Here is a 19,701-nt window from a genome sequence, read left to right as displayed (position 1 = left end):
AAACTATAACACTTGGGATTTCCAAGTGGAATAAGTGTTCTATCTGAGTCAGAATAATAATTTTTGGGATGAAGGCAACACACAGTTGTTATATTATATAGAGTTAAATAAAATATAACAGAGTAGATAAGAACAAAATAACACAAATCCAATATTATTAGGTGCTAATCACATTCTAAGTGCTATTTTTTCTGAACTTTGAATACTTTGGAAAAAAAAACTTCTGAAAACGATTTGAGTGAGAAGACAAAAAATAAGGGTCTTCATAAAGGTTTGCATTAAATGGCCAAGTATACTTTCCGGATCACTATATCATTTCCTGCTCACCTATTTTTTATGGTAAGTGTTTTTGTATCAAATGCTTTTCAATGTAGTTTAACAAAAATGGGAGTTTTTTAAGGTGGATACCAAGGATCCACACTAAGGAAATTTTCAAGGTGGGATTTTTTCAGGGCTGTGGAGTCGGAGTCGGATTGATTTTGCGGTAAAGGAGTCGGACTCGTTGGAAAACATGCTGATTCTGGGCTTCTTTTTTCTCAAATTTTTACTGACTGTCCTTACATTTTTTGAAAAACTGACTACTAATTGGTTTGATTTATGTATAAAGACCTACTAATAAAAAAATAACTGCCATTGACAACATGCTAGCTTCTTAATTTGTCGCACATTCATTTTCTGTAAAAGCTACCTCCGCTGACCCGCTAGTTTGGTTGTTTTTATAAATATTAGCAACTGTCAGCAAAGGTTTTGTTCCTAATATTTTGTAAGTAGAAGCAGTTTTAGAATCGGAAGTAATCACTTTCAAATAATAATACATTTTCACTTTGATCTTAGGTATAAAATAGAAAAGGAAATGTATCCGTGGGGCAAATTGAGGCCCGTAGCCTGGTTGGAAACTTCTGAGATGTGGGGGGGGGGGGGGGACTAACTAATACAAAAGATCGAATACAATATAACACATGCTTTTTAGCCTACTTTCCAGTCAGAAAAAGAAGAAAAAACATGAAAGTAGGCTTACTGGATCTTAAAAATATCACTAAGAAACAAAAAAAAATCAAAAATAAATACCTAAAAATTAAAAAATGGAAAGTCCGGTATTGAGATGGAGAATATTTGTCAGTCTGTCTGTCCCCCCCCCCCCCCTCCATCGAATAATTTTTGAATGAATATTCCGATTCATACTAACTTTTTTTTTACAAAGGATCTCCGCGAGCACAATTTCATCAAAGATGTACCTAATTTTTTTTTTAAAAATTTAAACTTGCATAAAAATGATTAAATGATGAATTGCTTGAAAATGACTAAAATTATAATTGTTTCTTGTGTTAGTCAAACTTCAAGTTCATGGTAGAAGAATCAATAAATATTATTTTTATGAAAAAGTCTTTATTATCTCTTTATAGTAAATAAAAGTAAGGTTTCAAAGAAATTATGGTAGGAAGTCTGTGGAGGATCAGCGCCCGGGAAACCCCATAGCACACACAGCCTTGAAATTTTGTACAAAATTATTTCGAGCCCTGGAGGTGTGCACTTGGGGTTTTATCTTTTAAAATTTGAATTAGTTTTTTTCTAATTTTCTTTTTAAGCTCAAATTTCGCTTAAGTTGCCTATTACTGCCTATTAAAGGGGTGAAAAATTACTTGCACATATTAATGTTATATATCATTGGAAAGGGTAGAATTTTCCGCATTGTACGCAATTTGTTTCAATGCTCTAACTAAAATATGGCGGGAGTTATTTGCGTTTTTAGCTTGAACTTTTTTTGGCTTAGCTAAAATTTAGGCACTACTTTCTTCATTAAATCTAACAGTAAAAAAAGAAGGAATTGTCTCTGTTTTCTTTTTGACACAAATGGAACAAGGGGCTATTTTTACTCCAGATCTAACTCAACCTATGATCAAAAAACTAAGTTTCTATTTCCAAAGGAAAAAAAGTTACAAGCCATTAAAAATAAAGTTTGAATAATATCATCTCCATTAAAAGAATTGATGTTTTATTTGGTGTTGCCATAGTTTCGTCTTTTCTATTTGCATGTTTCTTCTTTCATATTCACGAACTTTAAGGGTTTCGATTTTAACGGAAAATCTTAGGCTCAACTCAATTCAAGCCCCGAGTTAAAGAGCAAAATATATTACTAGAGACCACTAGGCAAGTTGGTACAAGTAATTTTGAAACCCAAGGAAGGGGTGCTTTTTGATCCAAAGGGAGCTCATAATGCGTTTTCAATCTGTTTCCTTTTAATTGACGATTTTATTCTTTGCGAATCAAATAAGATTGCGAAGCAATCTTTGGGGGTTCGTGAGCGTTAGGGAGCAGGTGGCAGAGCCCCCTAGTTGAAGTATGTTAAAAGAATATTTTTATTGTTTGCATTTGTACCATCAAAAATAAGGAATACAATAGGATTGGGAAAGACTTCAGAGAGAACTTGTCTTTTTATTGGAGGCTTTTAATTAAAATTATTTTTTATATAAAGAAATTGTATTCCTAAATGCATTAAACCAGGAGATATAATGTTTACCAATGAAAGACATAATGATTTTCTTAAGGTCTATTTGTGCTATTTGTATAAGTGTACTTATCAGGTAATTATTTCATGTGATCTGTAACTTTTTTTTTAAATCTTCAAACAAAACATGTGTTAATCTTTTGACTTTCAAAGATATGTAATGCATATCAGACTTGTGATTAATTTGTAGGTACTGCAAAGCTCTTAACTCTCAGAGTGAATTATGTCTTTCATTATTTATTTACATCAAGGCCCAGTTATGTGTAGTATTCTTTTAGTAGTTATAGATTTTCAAACAATATTTCCCCCATAAAAATTTCTACTTATGAGGAACTGAAATTGCAAGATTGTATTCTTAATTTATCATCAAGAAATTAGGTATAAATGTGAGTATTAAACATTCATTGACAATTAATTCATAAAATCTTTATGACTTTCCAAAAATGAAACTTTTCTTACAAAAGGTGTTTAAATCAAAAGAACCTAGTTTAAATCCAGGGATGAGAGTGGTCAGAGAGAAAAAAAGGAGGAAATCCAAAAAATTTACGTAAAAGGGATGATATCAAAAACTGCATCAAAATGAAACATGGAAGTCATTATATTCGAAAACTCAACAAAAAATGGCTAATTTACCAGTTTTAAAGGTAATACATATCTAAATTACCTATAAGTAATAATTTTGTACAATTTGTTATCTTGCATCATTTCTTGCAAGAGTGTTTATTCCTAAATAAATCTAAATTTAAAAAAGAGGCAACAATTTCTAACCCCTAAAATTTTGAACAAAGGGTTGAGGGAGTCAGTGGTTAATCTTGGCTGCATCACACAATAGTGTCAAATTTTCATATTTTTTAGAGAAAAAAAATATTTTTTTCATTAAAAATCTTTGAATTTATAGTGTTGAACGAGTGAGAACATAAATTTTAAAATTAAGTTTGTTCACAAAGCAAAAATTTACAACAGAGTGAAAAATCAAAATTTCCTAATGTGGTAGAACATACTTTTCATAGTAAGAATTGAAAATAAATAAACATATATATATATATATATATATATATATATATATATATAATTGGTTGTTTGTTTTCCTTGCATTGAGACCCAAAATTTGGTTTTAAAAACTTCCTAATATGATTTTGGGATTAAAAACATATTAGTAAAACTTGCAGAAGCTGCTTCATCTAATCATGAAATTCCAAACATTTTAACAGGCTGTAAAGCCTAAACCATATGAGATTTAAATACATAAAAAAAAAAGTAACCATGCCAAGTTCCAAAAAATTCGAGACAGCGATTTTAAGCTCTCGCCATTTTTTGATTGCCAAGTCATTTTTTGATTGACTTTTGCATTTTTTCTTAAATAAATTAAAGAAATAAAAATATTATTGAAATGTTGAATAAAATAGGCAAATATAAGGTAGCATATAATAAAAAAAAACAATTCAACATTAAAACTGATTAAAATATTTGCCTAATGCAAAACGATTGAAATCTCAAATGAGGCATGCAAATTTCGGCGCAGCACCTGTTTGACGTCGTTGGCACGATTCCAAAACATACGTTTTTGGCAGATATCGGGGAGGATAGAAATTAGAAGGGGGAAAATCGAAATAATAAGAAAACGAGGACCGAAAATTAAGAAAAATGGGAACCTTTTCCAATTTTTGAGAAAATCAAGAGTGCTATAAGGCCGGAGAGAGGCAAAAAAAAGGAGGAAAGACTTGAAAAAAACAACAGAAAAAGCTGGAATTCTGGCAAAAGCTGTAAAAATCTCATCCCTGTAAACTAAACCAAAACCTGGTTTAAACAAAAAAAAAAGTTATTTGGATTTTTTTTTTTTTTGCAAAAAAAAAAAAAACGGTTTTGTTAAAAACTCAAATTTGGCAGAGTTACTAACATTTTTGCAAAGATCCCTAGTATGTCGTATGATGATATCCTAAAACTACCGATACTATATCACTACGTTACGGAATCATGATATTCTACAATGTCTGATCTAGCACAGGGTGTGATACTGCAATATCGTAAACGATATTGTGACGACGCAGTAAAAACGATATCTCTTTGTTAGTGATTTGCCTATATCTTCCTATATCATTTATGTGGCATTGTGAGGATATCGTAGCCTACAGTTATGATATCCCATTATCGCTTCACATTGTCTCGCCGACGACGTTACCGATATATGCCGTCTTTGAAATTTGGCTTTTAAATCACTTTCACAACCTAAAAACCACGGAAATAAAAGAAAAAATGTAAAAAGCTGAAAATCGCGGATCCGCGGAAGATTTTCATCCCTGAAAATGTTGACTAAATCACTTTGTCATTGAATTATACAAAATTTAAATGTTTTAATGTCTTGTGTTTGAATGAATGTCAAAAATATCATATATGTGTCACAGAACATTAAAATATCAATTTATATTGCAAACTATATTATTTAAATACCAGTAATTTAGGCAAATAGCATGAAGAAGCAAAAAGCCATGATGACAAAAATAGGCTAAGTTATTATTATTTTTAAATTTCTTAAAGCATTTTAACTCAATGGAATTTACTGCTTTTTTAAGATCAATAATGGGGCCATCCATTAATCACGTGAAGCTCAAAAGGGGGGAGTTCAGAAAATATCACGAAACATCACATGGCGGGGGGAGGGTTGTAGTAATATATCATGCGTATTTATTTTTTCGACAAACGCGCAACACTCGACCGAATAGTGGCTTGTAGTGTGCGAGTTTGATTCGCTGCTGCGCTGTTGCCAAACGAGCAAAGTAAAGTTCTTGATCGCGAGCTACAACAAACGCCCGCGTGCCCGCCTGACTCCATTATTCTGTTGTTTTGGCACTGAATACAAGCATAAATTGTTCAACCTTGTACGTTTGCATTAAAACAATGTCTAAACTAGGTGATCTGTATAAAGATCCATTTGCAGAATATAAGATAGGGAAAAAACCTGGTGTAGCTCAAAAAGAATTTAATGAATTGTGGGCTAATGCGAAACAAAAATATACTACAAAAGAAGAATTTATGAAGTGGGCGAATGATCTTTTACTAGATTACAACCGAAAGCACCAAGTAAAGAAGTCTTCCAATATTCTCTTTTATTGTTCTAATACTAAAAAGGTAAGTTAAAATGTGTATGTATTAACTATATCTTTTTATGAACATGGCTCTAATAATAAGAATTCACTTATAGTTTTATTTGCATTAGATGTTATTGTTAAATCTTACAGTTTTTCATAACATTGAGAAAATGAATATACTTATTCCATAAATAAAATATGCATAGCCTACCTACCTACCTTAAGAATTTACCAAATACATTCTATTTATTTTTTATGTATGAAAAGGATATTAAATTAATCTCTTAGGTTTTTAGGTCTTTAGGAATAATATTTTAAATTCCTTTAAAAAATGCTAAAAAGCAGAACGTGATTAAGTGAAGGTACCCATTAGCTACTTTTCACAGCTCGCAGGACTTTTAAAAAGTAGGTATTTTGACCTGACAGTCTACGAGGCATGGGTTTATTAAATTAACATTGTGATAGTTGTAAGTGGGTGATTCTCCAAAATATTAACAATATTATGTCCCAGGAGCCTAACACAAGGATGGTTTGATTTTTTTTTCTTTTTTTTAATAGTTAGAAATACTTTTTCTAGTGTTATTCCATTATTATTAAAACAATAACTCATTTATTTTTCCCTACAAAATTTTTGAACCACCAGAAAGTCACTCTTTTGGCGTGTGCCCATTCGTTTCTCAAATATACTTAAAATATTTTAAAATTGTGTATCAACATTTCAAACTTAATTTGTAGTACAAAATTATGCATACTTATAAGTGTAAAATAACATTCTTTAAATAAATTTAATTGTTTGAATAATCAAGATACAGTGTTTAAAAGTTTGTCCCTGGGCCAGGGAGGGTAAAAGGCATGTTAATACCGTGCCTGTCAAATTAATTCACCCTGAGGCAGATCGCCATAAAGCTCACATCGCAGTCTTTAATCATTAGATCATTTCAAACTTGACTCATCAGAGTATAACAGATGATTTTGGTTAGTTCTGTTCAAAAATTTGATATGATGAATTTACTGGGCATAAGTTTGAAGAAAGTGCAGTTTGTTATGTTTTCCATCAAAGGGGACCAGAAAGCGTTTTCGTTGAAAAAAATTTCCAGTTGAAGATCAAAAATAAAAATTGTTTCCTGCATCAAAATGGTAAGAAGTAAAAAGGTTACTTTTTCATTGAAAGAAATGATTTTAATTTATTTTTAAATTCCTGTATAATGCTTTTGTGAAATGATGTGCATAAAAAACTACCCATAAAATATTATGATAACCTTTAACCGATAGTTGAATTTAGGGATGCGCCGATAAGCTAATTAACCGAGTACCAATTAAACAGCTGTTCATAATTGGCCAATTAATGATGATGATGATATTTAATACTAGTTTCTCCATTACCGTTTTTCCCCTTTTTTTTCAGAATATTTCAAAATTTTGTCCAACTTCTGGGACCGAATTTTTCAATTATTTTTAATAAAGATACATATGTTAACTAAACATAAAAATTAAAATATTTATTTAATAGCTACCAGTATTCAGCAGATGCTTTAAACAAAGTAGCTAGTTTTTGTTATTAGTAACTACTTAATCCAAGACTTTTATTTATATCTATAAAAATGAATGTTTGTCTGTATGTCATCCATGAACTCAAAAACTACCCGGCAGATTTGACTGAAACTTTCACCGTTTGTTATTTTTGGTACTGGGAATGTTTATAGACCAGTTTGAAAAAAATCCGATCGATAGTTCCTTTTTTATTCTAATTTAAGTCACAATCCATTGGATAAATACGAATAAAATTATCGGCTGCAGAAATTAATTAGCGTGAAAGATCTCATTGATAAGAAGTTAGCTGTTGCCATTTTTCTTGAGTTTGAATAAATAAATTCTTTCTTTATTGTTTTATGGCTTTTCATGCAACGGGGGGATTTAAAACTTTTTCTATTTGATATTTTTAGCGATTGATTGATCTTGCAAACTGCGTGAGTACAAAATTTGAGTATAGTCACGGCTTCACTTGATACCTGGACCGATTATTATGAAAATTGCTATATATATGTATTTTTCCACGGAGAAGGTGCATAATATGCTCATTGAAGCCACTCGCCACCAGGTGGCACTGCAGAGTAGCAACTTCTGCCCGGTTCAACCGATTGTCATGAAAATCAGTATAATGATGTATTTTTTTGTTGGCGCAGCAACGAGGGTCGGGTACAGCTAGTTCTTGATGAAAACAAGTTATAAGGTAAGCAACCAATCTAAAGGTAGGGTGTACAGAAAAGTATTTACATATGCATGTTGCAACATTGAAAATGTGCGTATTTATTCATATCAGAAAAATTAAATTAACAAAATAAACTTTATTTCAACCATAAATTTTTTACTTAAAACTAAAACTATGTACATGAAATTTAAAAAGATCATATGATAAGTGAAATGATGACACATACGATTAAATTTAAACCATTTCTTTTCTCTAAAACAACCCTGAAGACTATAGAGTCTTCAGGGAGCCTAAAAATTATTGTGGGCCTAGGTCCTCCCTTTTAGTTAGTTGGGGCCCTACATTTTTGCTTCAGTTAAACAAGTGAAAATACGCAAACACACACACCAAATGATGGGCCAAATACATGCATATGTGTTTCTAATTGAAAAGAAAAAAACTCTAAATTTCAATACGAAAATTTAAGAAAAAAGGCGAAAATTACTGAAGCCACCGAAATACGTTTCAAATAAAAGAGTAATTGAAATAGAGAGAGAGAGAGTTAGAATATACAATGGTAGTTCTAAATGTAAGAAGGTTAAAAAAAAACAGTAAGAGAACAAAATTTTATTGTGGAATTCATGTGGCATGATGTGGCAATTAAATAAAATGAAAAATGGGACCAACAATGCAAGGGTAACACCCCAATCCAAATAGTGAAAAAAAAAAATGTCTACTCAGGCCTCACAATTTCAATTTCAAACAAGTTGAGTAGTTGGAAATTGAATATTTCCAATAAGAAGCATTTAAATGTTTAGTTCACAAAACATCCAATTTTTTGGAAAAAAAATTAAATATCAAGTGAATAAAAATAGAAATATTAAGTGGATAAAAATTAAGTGAGGCTTTCCTACCACATTTTTAGTGAAAAATAAATAAAAGGGGGGGGGACTCCAAACCTAATACCTTCTTTTTACGCAACCTAAAGCAAGCCAAAAATATCTTTGTAGAATTTTAATTTCAGAAAATATCAAGAGGAAAGTTTTTAAACAACATCCCTTCCCCTAACATCATCAAAGATGACCTACCATTGCATATTTAAAACTTCAATTTTCTAAAATAATCCGAGGAAGAGTCTTGAACTTCATTTCTTTCCCTAATATCACACAAAGTGACCTCTAGTTGCATTTATAAGACTTCAGTTTTGAAAAACTTCCAGGATGCACCTCTAAACTGTACTCTATCAAACATCATCAAAAATTGCCTAAATTTAAGATTTTAGGATTCAGTTTCAAATATTTGCCAGATGATAGTCCTAGTCCCATGTGGCTTAGTAGTTGGGGCAGCTGCCTTTCCTCGACAACTTTGGTTCGATTCCCGGCATGGGTCACCAGAAAAACTTACCATCTCTCTCGTGCAGAAATGGAAATCTAAAAGGCTTCCTGTTAATAGATAAAAAGTTCTAGAGAAAAAGGCAGTCTCTGAACTACATCCCTAGCCTCTAAGATTCAAAGACGACCTATAACCATGTTAAGACTTCAATTTTGAAACATTTCTGAGAAGAGCTCCCAATTCCCCTCTTTAACAACATGAAATCATTTATGAAATCATTTATGATTTCATATTTTCGTTTTGTGTATCTCTACCATTGTTTAAAACTTAAGTAGGTACATTTTTATTATTTAATCTAGTTTCAATAAATATTCTTTACTTTTATTGAAAAATAGGCTACAAATGCAACATCTTTATTCGTTCTGTTAGGGATGAGAATGATAATTTTAAATGTATCATAAAAACTGAAAGAAAGGGGAATATGGAAGTTATAATTTTTAAAAATACATCTATGCCCCCCTGTTGGGCAAGCTTGTCCCCCCGTCGGGCATTTTCAAGCGCCACCACTGTTAGGGTGTCACCAGGGAGCTTTGCAAGAAAGCTTCTTTCTCTATAGTTAACAACTTTCAAAAATTTAATTCACACGGTTTGATCAACATGAAATTGTAAAGCATTAAAAGAAGAGCAATTAATCCTTCTCATTTTTTTAAAAAAATGGGGTTTTTGAGAAATCTTACTTTGAAAATTGCAACTATAGGAAAATTTGATTTTCAAATTGAATTTCCAACATTGTAGGCATCTTTGGTTAGCAATAAAACACCACACGAAAATTTCATAGAGAATAACTAATCACTGTTATGGGGTTTTCCCCTTACTGATGAGGGAAAAAAACTGGGGAAAAAAAAAGCCAGAGTCGAAGTTGGAAGTTTCAAAATCCAGGAGTTGGAGTCGACCATTTTCCCTCCAAAGCCCCTGACCAAAATGTTAGGTGGAATTCATCAGTGGGTATGAGAACACTATTTTAATGGATTTTTTTGAGTGGGATTTCGGAACCTTGTTCGGGAATCGCTCAGTCCCATGTTTTAATGTAAACCCTGGTGAGTACAATTTTTTTTTAAAGAATTTTTAAGCCATGGTGTCATAAATATAATGAATAAACACTGCTCAAACCAATGTTTTTGAGATTATTGCAATATCAAATTTTTCAGCAGTTTTTTTTTTTTTTTTTTTTTTTTTTTTTTTTAACGCATATTTTTTCCTTTTATCCAATGCATATGAGATATTCTGTCTTGAGTGTTGTACAGCACCACTGATATATTCTTATGCTAGAGATTCTTTATTCAGAACAAGGAGCAGCCACACTCATTCAGGTAGATTTTGAAGAACTCTCCCAAAGGCTCTGCAATTTATAATGGTTGCTGTCTCTTAATTTTGTACTGGAAGCCAGTCATGCAGCAGTATGGAATACAGAAGATAAAAACACTGCTTAATTACATTTAAAAACTTTCCCTGACACATGAAACCTAGCAAAAACAAGGATAAGTTCCTGCTATTATCCTCTCAGTTTGAGGGGAGGGGGGTTCCAGATTTGCAGCACAATTGCAGCAAAAGGCAAAAGTTTACCAAGTAAAAATCTTGATTAACATCCTTTTCTTAATGTTTTTTTTTTTTTGTGAAATGACTTCATTCTAAATCTAAGGAGATGCTATTCCTTCTCACTCTATAGTGTATACTTAACAGTAACTTGATGGTAAAATAATACAAAAATCAAATTAGCTATAAGAAAAAGTATGATAACTAAATATAATCAGCAAAGAAAATTTAATTGTATGAATAAAAGAAAGTGATCAAGAGTTGAATATATGGATTTCACTAATTAAGATGCATATTAAAACCTAATTAATACATCAATGTTTTAGAATTAGTTAAGGTGCAGAGGCATTACTCTAAATTAGATTCCTTCTTATTAACAAAAACTTAGCGTCTTGTAGAAAAAATGAAGATTGAGACTAATCTGAGAAAATAAGATTGGAAATCAAAAGTTTTATTTGAATATATCACTTATAATCTACACAAGTTTACATTTTGCAATTTGATTAGTAAAATGAATGATGCAGAATTGAGTTTTTTAATTTTTTTCTTTTAAAAATTTCTAATGTGATATTTTATTGCATTATCAACAGAACTAAAACTATTTTTGAAAGTTGTCTAGAAATCTTACCCCAGCAGCTAATGATGCAGGATCTCGGGTCCATTGGTATTTTACAATTGCAATATCATCAGATGAAGAGCTTCCATTCATTACTATAACATCACATGGTAAATAAATAGTTTTGTCTCCTCCAGCATTCGCTCTTGGTGTCATATTTTCAGCTTAAAACAGAAGAAATAATTAACTTCATATTTACAACAGTATTTTAAACAGTACCGAAAAACAATATTTCAGCTTTGAAAAATTCTAGTGTCAAATGCACTGACAGTCCTTAAACATGTATGCTACACATAAAATATAAATCTATCTATGCTTCATGCACCATAACTATATGCAATTAAAAGTTATGTAATGAGTTGTACAGAAAAAAAATCATTTAAAACATACCACTCTTTTTTATGAAAGATAACTCTACCAACTTATAAGTTCATCAGGGTGACCACTCTTCAGACAAACTCAAATTTTCTGAGATTTCCAGGTTTTCTAAAGTAAAATTTCTGAAACTCCAGACACCACGAAATGTATTTCCGACATTTTAATTTGATTTCTAAACATAATTAAACCACTATATTATACAGCACATCTATATCTGCACACATGCATACACAACTTATGTGTAATGCCCTACAAGCATCATTCGTGCTTTGTATTCCCAATAAAAATTTGCCTATATACTACTATTGAGGCAAAATTTAAAATATGATGAAGAAAGTCGTTTAGAATTTATTCTTCAGAGTTATTCAAATAGCAATTCAGCCATTTTGCACAGTAAATTTCCTTACATTCTACTTCACTTTATTCATGAATTCATAGCTGCCAAACTCAAGATTAAACAAATAAGAGACTAAAAGAAAAAAAATAAGAGTAACAAATGGGGCCTGAAACATAAACAGGAAAATTAAATTTAAAAAATTTGACTCGGGTACCACCCTTTCATTTCTCTTGTTTGGCATAACTTTCTTACTAAATTAAAATATATAAAAATAATGTAACCATTAATTTACTAGATTTGAAAAGAATTTCAACTGCAGGCATATGTACAAAACATTACCCACCTCCACAAAATAGCTTAAAATAAAGAAAAGGAAAAAAAATGATTAAGGTTTAAAATGGAAAAAAAACGAAATATTCCAAAGAAATAAATAATTGAACAATTTAAAGTTCATTTGCTTAAAATGTAGTGTGTTCATCAATAAAGTAAACTCAATAATTTAAACTAAAATTAAAAAAAAAACTTAAAGTAAATAATAAAATAAGCAAATTTAAGCTAACTGTTAATACATGTTAAAATTACTTCCAATTCACAAAAACAGTCCAATCTCGGCAAAATGCAAAGGGATTGAAATCTCAAACTTAGTATGCAATTTTCCGCAAAGCACAGCAATTTTGCAGAAACAGATTTTTACTAAATGAGTTATTACTAGTGAAAATCAATTTAAGTGAAGTATTTAATATGACAATTTATTCAATCAACTGATTTTGACAGCTATTTTTCAAAAAACTAAAAAGAGCGGGGCTGGGGGGGGGGCAAAAATAATTGGATTTCCCCCCCAAAAATTAGGCTGTTGGAGAACAGAAATCCAATTGGACAAATTTCAGGCCAAAAAAAAAAGGAGTACTTTGCAGCGACACGAATTGTTTTAAAATATGAACGTTGTGATAATTCATATGTGGATCCCATTTCATAGGATAAATGTATGTAATAAATAAATTCGCTCAAGAAAGTTTCTCAATAAACAGCAAAAAAGTACAACAAGAATCTTTGACTTAATTAACAAATAACACTGATTTTTCAAATGTTTATTCATTTTGTTATATTTGCTTACAAAAAAAAACACAAAAAAAAGTACCTTTACAAAATTAATATAATGTTGAAGAAAGAAAAAGAATAGAACAAAGTTTGGTAGCATATGTTAAAACTTAAAAATAATTTAAACTTTAAAAGGATGCAAAAGAATTGTAATCGCAAAAACAGAAACAAAATTTCCGCGAAGCATGTATTCAATGTGGGCATTTTTCAAAAAAAAATAGAGGTTTTACCTCTATATAAGTAAGTTTTCCTTTTCAACAATTCAATAATTTATATTAAAATTTAATAGCAATATTGGTAGGGCAAAATTTCAACCAAAAAAAATCAATAATAAAAAAACAAATCCCGAACTTTCTCCCTCTCAAAAAAGGATCTTTTTCCACAACTTTACATACAAATATATAATGACACATTCTGATGTAATTTTATGCTGCATGGGCAATAATTAAAGACTAAAAGTATCACCGATAGAGCGGGAAATGCCAAACTCACCAATCTTTTGTATAATTAACTGTGCAGAAACTACAGCTCGTTTGAAATATAAAAATTGCAATAAGGTAAAAAAAATAAAAAGAAAAATTTTATTGATATCAATTCCAAGTAAAATTAGTAAATAACAAAAATCATGATTGAAAACACGAGCAGTTAACCGAAATTTTCAATCGAAAAACAAAACCTACAATAAGATGCAGGAGGAAATGCACATTTTCTGTCGTAAATGTTTACTACATTTACCTTTTCTTCTTTTTATAGCGTTTATTTTCACGAAAAACGCAGCAAAAAAGTTGCAATTTTTTTTAAAAGTATGTTGTGGACTTTCTCAAATTTCTAATTTTTATTCTAAGGTGCAAGTAGAAGGAATTTAAAGTAAAGAACAAAAATTTCCCAGTGTTGCAAACAAAAAGAAATTGGTGGAACATCACGCAACCACATTTGCAATAGGAGCCGATACTTTGCCTGTTGTAATTTCTAGCGTTCACAAAGTTTAATTCACATTAACACTAGGAAGGCCGATATTTCGATATACCTGGAACGGCCGGAAGCGGTCAAAATGACCGTTCTTTAAAAGAAGCTGTAAAACTCGCATAAAAATGTCGAAAACTAAAGAAAGCATTTATATTAGCTTAAATATGACTTATAAATTATTTTACTTTAAAATGTTTAGCTAAATTATTTATTTTATATTAAAACATTTATTTTTTTAAAATGTGACATTGCAAAAACATACTTACAGAAAAGAAAGATTACTCAATCTTGTTTACAATCCAGGCATATACTTATTTTTTTGATTTTGCCGGTACATGGCCCACAAATGAATTTGTGGCAGTGTTCACATGTATTTGCAGTCTTATTGCCTTTACAATTCTTGACCAGTTGACACTGCTTTCTCTTTGTTCCACGACTCATGGAAACAGTTTTCAGTTCTGTTTTTACAGCTTTTGTGGTTACTTCAAGGTATTTCGATCTCAACTCCTCTGATAATTTTAAGATAAATTCCCTGCGATTTATATTTACGCTGAATATTTCTTTGTATAGTACCCACGCATTTATTCCAGCTAAATCAAGCACATTGAAAAACACATTTACTGGCCACCGTCTTGAGCATGATTTCACCGAATACTTTCTTGCCATTTGGTCAACCACATCTACCCCATATTTTGTTGAGTTATAAAACGAGATAACTTCTGGAGTTTTTTTCTCTGTATTGGTTACACTCAAATTTGGATGCAGGGAGCTCAAAAGAAGGATATTCTTTTGCTTTTTGCACTGGTATGATGTTAGAGTTATGCCATCGTTATGCACTGCTTTGCTAGAAAAAAGTGCACCTTTTTTCTTCTTGAAGCTTTCTGGAATATCCGTTTTTGCTCTTTTGATTGTTCCAACAAAGCTTATGCTTTTCTTCTTCAAATTTTGTGCTAAATTGAGAGAACTAAAGAAATTGTCTGTTGTTACATTCCTTCCACTATTGTAATAGGGTTCCATAAGTCTGTAAACTGCGTGTTCTCCAACAGTTACATTCTCAGGGCGCGTTTCATCTTTTCCCAGGTATGGAAACGTGTTCAAAATGTATTTCGATTTCACATCTGTAGCCAGCCAAAACTTGATACCAAATTTGTCTGGCTTGTTAGGCATATACTGAATAAATTTGCATCTTACTTTAGTTGGAAAGAGTTGCTCATCTATGCAGATATTCTCTCCGGGTTTATAACACGACAAACAGTTCTCAACAAATTCTTCCCAAATTTCGGAAATAAGAGCGAACTTATTCGTTGACAAACGTTGCGACCTTGTAGATTTCATGTCAAACCGCAGGTATCTAAGAATTTCTTTAAATTTCTTTCGAGGCATTGTTTCAGAAAAATATTTATGCCTCCATTTCCTTGACCACAAAGCATCAATAGAAAGCCCTTTAGCTAACATAGCACCTCTAACATAAAGCAAAGAGATAAATGCATCTAGTTCCTCCAATGTCACTTTCCAGTTATCATTTTTGCATCTTGCGCTTTCTGCTTCGGTACACTGTTGTATGTGCTTCAACATTTTTTCATTTATGAAAAGGCGCCAAACACTGGTTGCTGAATCATGATCAGCGTTTCTTTTTGCAAATGATGTGGGGCCACACTTTTCTTTCAAAATATTTTGCGATGGTAGTCTTCCAGGTGTAGTTTGGTCAAGCGATTTCCAAACAGTTCCATTTTTTGCCACTTCGTCTGTCGAGGCATTCTCATCCAAATTATTTATATTCTGTTCAGTTCTTGTTCCTCTGCCTCGAAACTTTTTCCGACCTCGAACAGATAAGCAAACTTCTTCTGGCTCAGTACTATTTTCAGAGCTTGATTGATAACTCTTATTTTCGTCCAATTCAATTGCATGAAAAGAATTTTCTTCTGTATCAAGTATGCAATCGTCACTTTCGAAATCAGAATTAATAGCATCCGAGCCAGAATCATCCGAAGAAATACTATGCATTATTTGCATAATTTCATCTTGGGTAAGAAATTTTTTCCCAACAGTTCTGCGAGCCATTTTGCAATATAATGTGGAAAAGATAAAATTAGAATTTTCTAACTGGGGGGTCTTGCTTACACACAAATAGAAAACATCTTTCACATACGCTTTGTTCAAAGCCAATAGAGGAAATGTGACTCGCGTCGTACAAAGGCAAACAAGAAAAGAAAGCAGAAAACAGGAAAATCAAGGTTGAAAACAAGAAAGAAAAAATTCCAAATCTCCGCGCATGCGCATATCTTACAGAAACAAGTGTGTCTGAAGGTCACCTTTTTTCAATCACCACTTTTCCCACCCCTCATATACGAAATACGAAAGGAAAAAAAATAATATGAGAGAAAAAGTAAAGCACGGTCATTTTGACCGCTTTTGGCCGTTCTAGGTATATATTAAATTATCTAAGAAACAAGTAAAGATAAATGGATGATCTTTTTAGTAGTAGAAGTTTATTAATATTTAACTAAAGTCAAAAAACATCAAAGGGATAGGTTCAAACCAAAAAATTTTGAGCGCATTTTAAGCGCGTAAACGGTCAAAATGACCGCTCTCGCCGTTCTAGTGTTAAAACCTGGCATTGCCGGGGCTAAATCCAGAAAGTTGGCAGGTCTGTTATTCATTCATTGTTTTATTAACTGATTTATTTTTTCTCATTTATCAACTTATTTATTTATTTATTGTTTATTGTTTTGTTTTCTATTCATTTTTCATTCATTCTTTTATTTACTCATTTATTTGATCAAAAATATCTGTAATAAGCGAATAGAAAATATTTCATCAGATAAATATTTTATTTTTCACTTTGCCTCATGAAAAAAAGAAATGAAAAATTTTCACTTCTCTACACAAGGTACAAGGAGGTAAAAATTTACTGCCAAAAATTAAAAGAAATGTTTCTATACAAGTTTTGTTACAAAATATGTTGTTCCTTTTTTATGTACTGTTATTTTCACAATAAAATTCCAACTAGATAATTTTTAAAAAGGTAAGTTATCTTAACTATTTCACTTTGCCTCACTTTCCCCTACAATAAGAATTGCTTTTATTCCTGTATCTTACTATTTCTCCCTTTTCCGTCATGTAGTGAAACCTGTGTAAGTTGACCACTTGCGGTGCACTACTTTAGTGGTCAACTTAAACAGATGGTCAACTTAAAGAGGTTGATTTATATGGTAATGGCTGATTCTGTACTTGATAAAAGCGGTCAACTTAGACAGGTGGTCAACTTATAAGGGTGGTCAACTTCACAGGTTTTATTGTACCTTGTAAATTTGATGAATATTTCTACATATGTGATGGAGCCATGTCTTTTTAATGTGTAACATTATATACTAGTTTAAGTTCATAAAAACTAAATTGAAAAATAGTTCTTGAATGGAAGCTCAATAGTAAAAACATTAAAATCCTGATAGCAAATTAAGGAGATAAGTACTACAGTCGAACCTGTCTATCTCGAAAACCTGTCTATCTCGAAATTTTTTAATTTCCTTGAATTTTCAGCCAAAATTTAATGTATTTTCCATGTTTATCTCGAAAAAAAAATCCTAATACCTCCATATCTCGAATTCCAGCAATGCTAACCTTTATCGAATTCGAAGTCCAGCAATCTTCAAAACAGCAAACAACTTTCTTTAAACACAGAAACAGTAGCACTATTCTCAATGGCAGGGGAAAAAAAGGAGAAATGCACCTAGGTATTATTTTTTTCAGGAAGACTAACGAAAGGACAGTCATTTCGAGCACTTTCTCGGAAGCAGAGCAGAGGGCAGAGAATGGGACAATGAGGAGAGGGCTGGGCTTGACAGATCTGACATGTGGGGTGACTTTTTCAAGTTCGTACTTTAAGGTCATTCAAATTAAAACCCGTTTCATTATCCGTTATCTGGTTTAGGTACTGATCCGTGAGTGATCTCTTGCTTAAAGTTGTGATTGCGTAGAAAACCAAGATGATAGGCGTGAAAAGAAAGCTAAAGATTTTTTCAAATGATAAAAAAGTGAAATTTCTAGAATTTTTGGACGGCAATCCATTAATGAAGAAAAATGAAACTGCCGCCAAGTTAAGTATGTACAATAGGGCAAGATGGGTTTTCAGCCATTGCTAACCTCAAGAGAGGATATTTGAATCTAAAAAAAATCAGGCACCGAAAAACAATAAAAGACTACATATTTTGCTTGCAAAAGGTATGCTTAAAATTTCATTGCTGTCAAAATGATTCCGTAAACTTGCAATTAAGTGCTTAGTATAAATTAGTAGAATAAATACCTAACAAAACTTTTACGGAAGAATTTTAATATTTCGTATGTTTAGTCTTTGGTATAAAATTAAAAAATTTCCACCATCAGATTCCAAATTTCAATAAGTTTCTCAAAACCTCCGTATCTCGAAACCTCTTTATCTCGAAATTTTTTTCCATCTCGTGAAATTGGAGATAGACAGGTTCGACTGTACTGCAATGCACCAAAATGCAATCCTGCATGTATTCTTTGGGGAGTGCTGTAATCGTCATTGACTTGATCAGGGAATGGGTTAAATAAAGCAAACAATTTTAATAATAGAAGATTTGTTATTAAAATTTGATGCAATAAAAGTAGTTAACACAGTTTTGTTTGATTAAAATAAATATTTACAGAAGTTTTAAACACATACTTTGAATCACAGAAACATTGACAGTAGTTGAAGAATGGGTATTCTTTTCATCATACACTGTTAACATGAACTGGTAGTAACCAGGTATTAGTCCATTAACTTTAGCAATAGCTGCATCAGCATCGGTAATAACAGCATTTTTTGGACCCCTTTTCAATTAAAAAAATAAAATCAATCAAACAGTAATAATTTAAATTATTAACCAACCTAATAAGTCAAATTAGTCCAATAAATTGAACTTGATATGCATAAAATGTGAATGATATAACGCAAATTCAAATATATGCATACTAAGTGAAATTTTGTAATACAGCAGAACCCTGTTATACCTCGCTTTGGTATACCACAGAATTGGTTATACCTAGGCTTATTAGATTTTTGAAATGTTCAACCAGGACACCGGAATGCCCCCCCCCCTTTTTAAAAAAGTACACACTCCCAGCTGGTTTTTAGTGATATAAAGGGTATTTCATTCTTAATGCTATGAGCAAATGGTTACTAATTATGAGCTAAACATGAGGTAGTCAGAAATGATGCAAGCAGATAAATTTAAACATTTTATTTCTTACATGTTAATATTTATAATTTACTTTAGTAAGAATAAACACTTTGAATGGGGAATAAAAGTTTGAACAATATTTCATTCGCTAAGACTCTTTTCAAAACTCTTTTTTGGTTTCAATCTTGTAAAAAATCCCCCAAAAGCTAATCCGATATTAGTTTTACAAGTTAATGTTTCAAAGAAAAAGTAATTACCTTAAAAAATCCTCCACAGAAAATTGTTTTCAGACTTTTTTGGTCATCTGTAATCAAATTTATCTTTTTCCGGGAAGTGAAGTAAACTGACCAGGACACTGGGATTTTGTCTGAAAACTGGGACGTCTGGCAAGCCAAGTTATACCCATACAGGTTGA

General features: G+C 31.5%; 1 protein-coding gene across 1 annotated transcript in view; it reads right to left on the bottom strand.

Moving 5' to 3' along the window:
* LOC129218416 (dyslexia-associated protein KIAA0319 homolog) overlaps nucleotides 1–19,701 on the bottom strand; it is a 159,281-nt gene that overhangs the window by 52,785 nt on the left and 86,795 nt on the right. The window contains exons 14-15 of the mRNA XM_054852671.1: nucleotides 18,788–18,936; nucleotides 11,334–11,485 (exon numbers count right to left, since the gene is read on the bottom strand). Coding sequence (XP_054708646.1) covers nucleotides 11,334–11,485; nucleotides 18,788–18,936 — 301 coding nt within the window. The remainder of the gene's footprint in view (nucleotides 1–11,333; nucleotides 11,486–18,787; nucleotides 18,937–19,701) is intronic.

The sequence above is a fragment of the Uloborus diversus genome, chromosome 3, assembly GCF_026930045.1.
Source record: "Uloborus diversus isolate 005 chromosome 3, Udiv.v.3.1, whole genome shotgun sequence".
Lineage (NCBI taxonomy): Eukaryota > Metazoa > Arthropoda > Arachnida > Araneae > Uloboridae > Uloborus > Uloborus diversus.
This window is presented reverse-complemented; position numbering and strand designations above follow the sequence as displayed.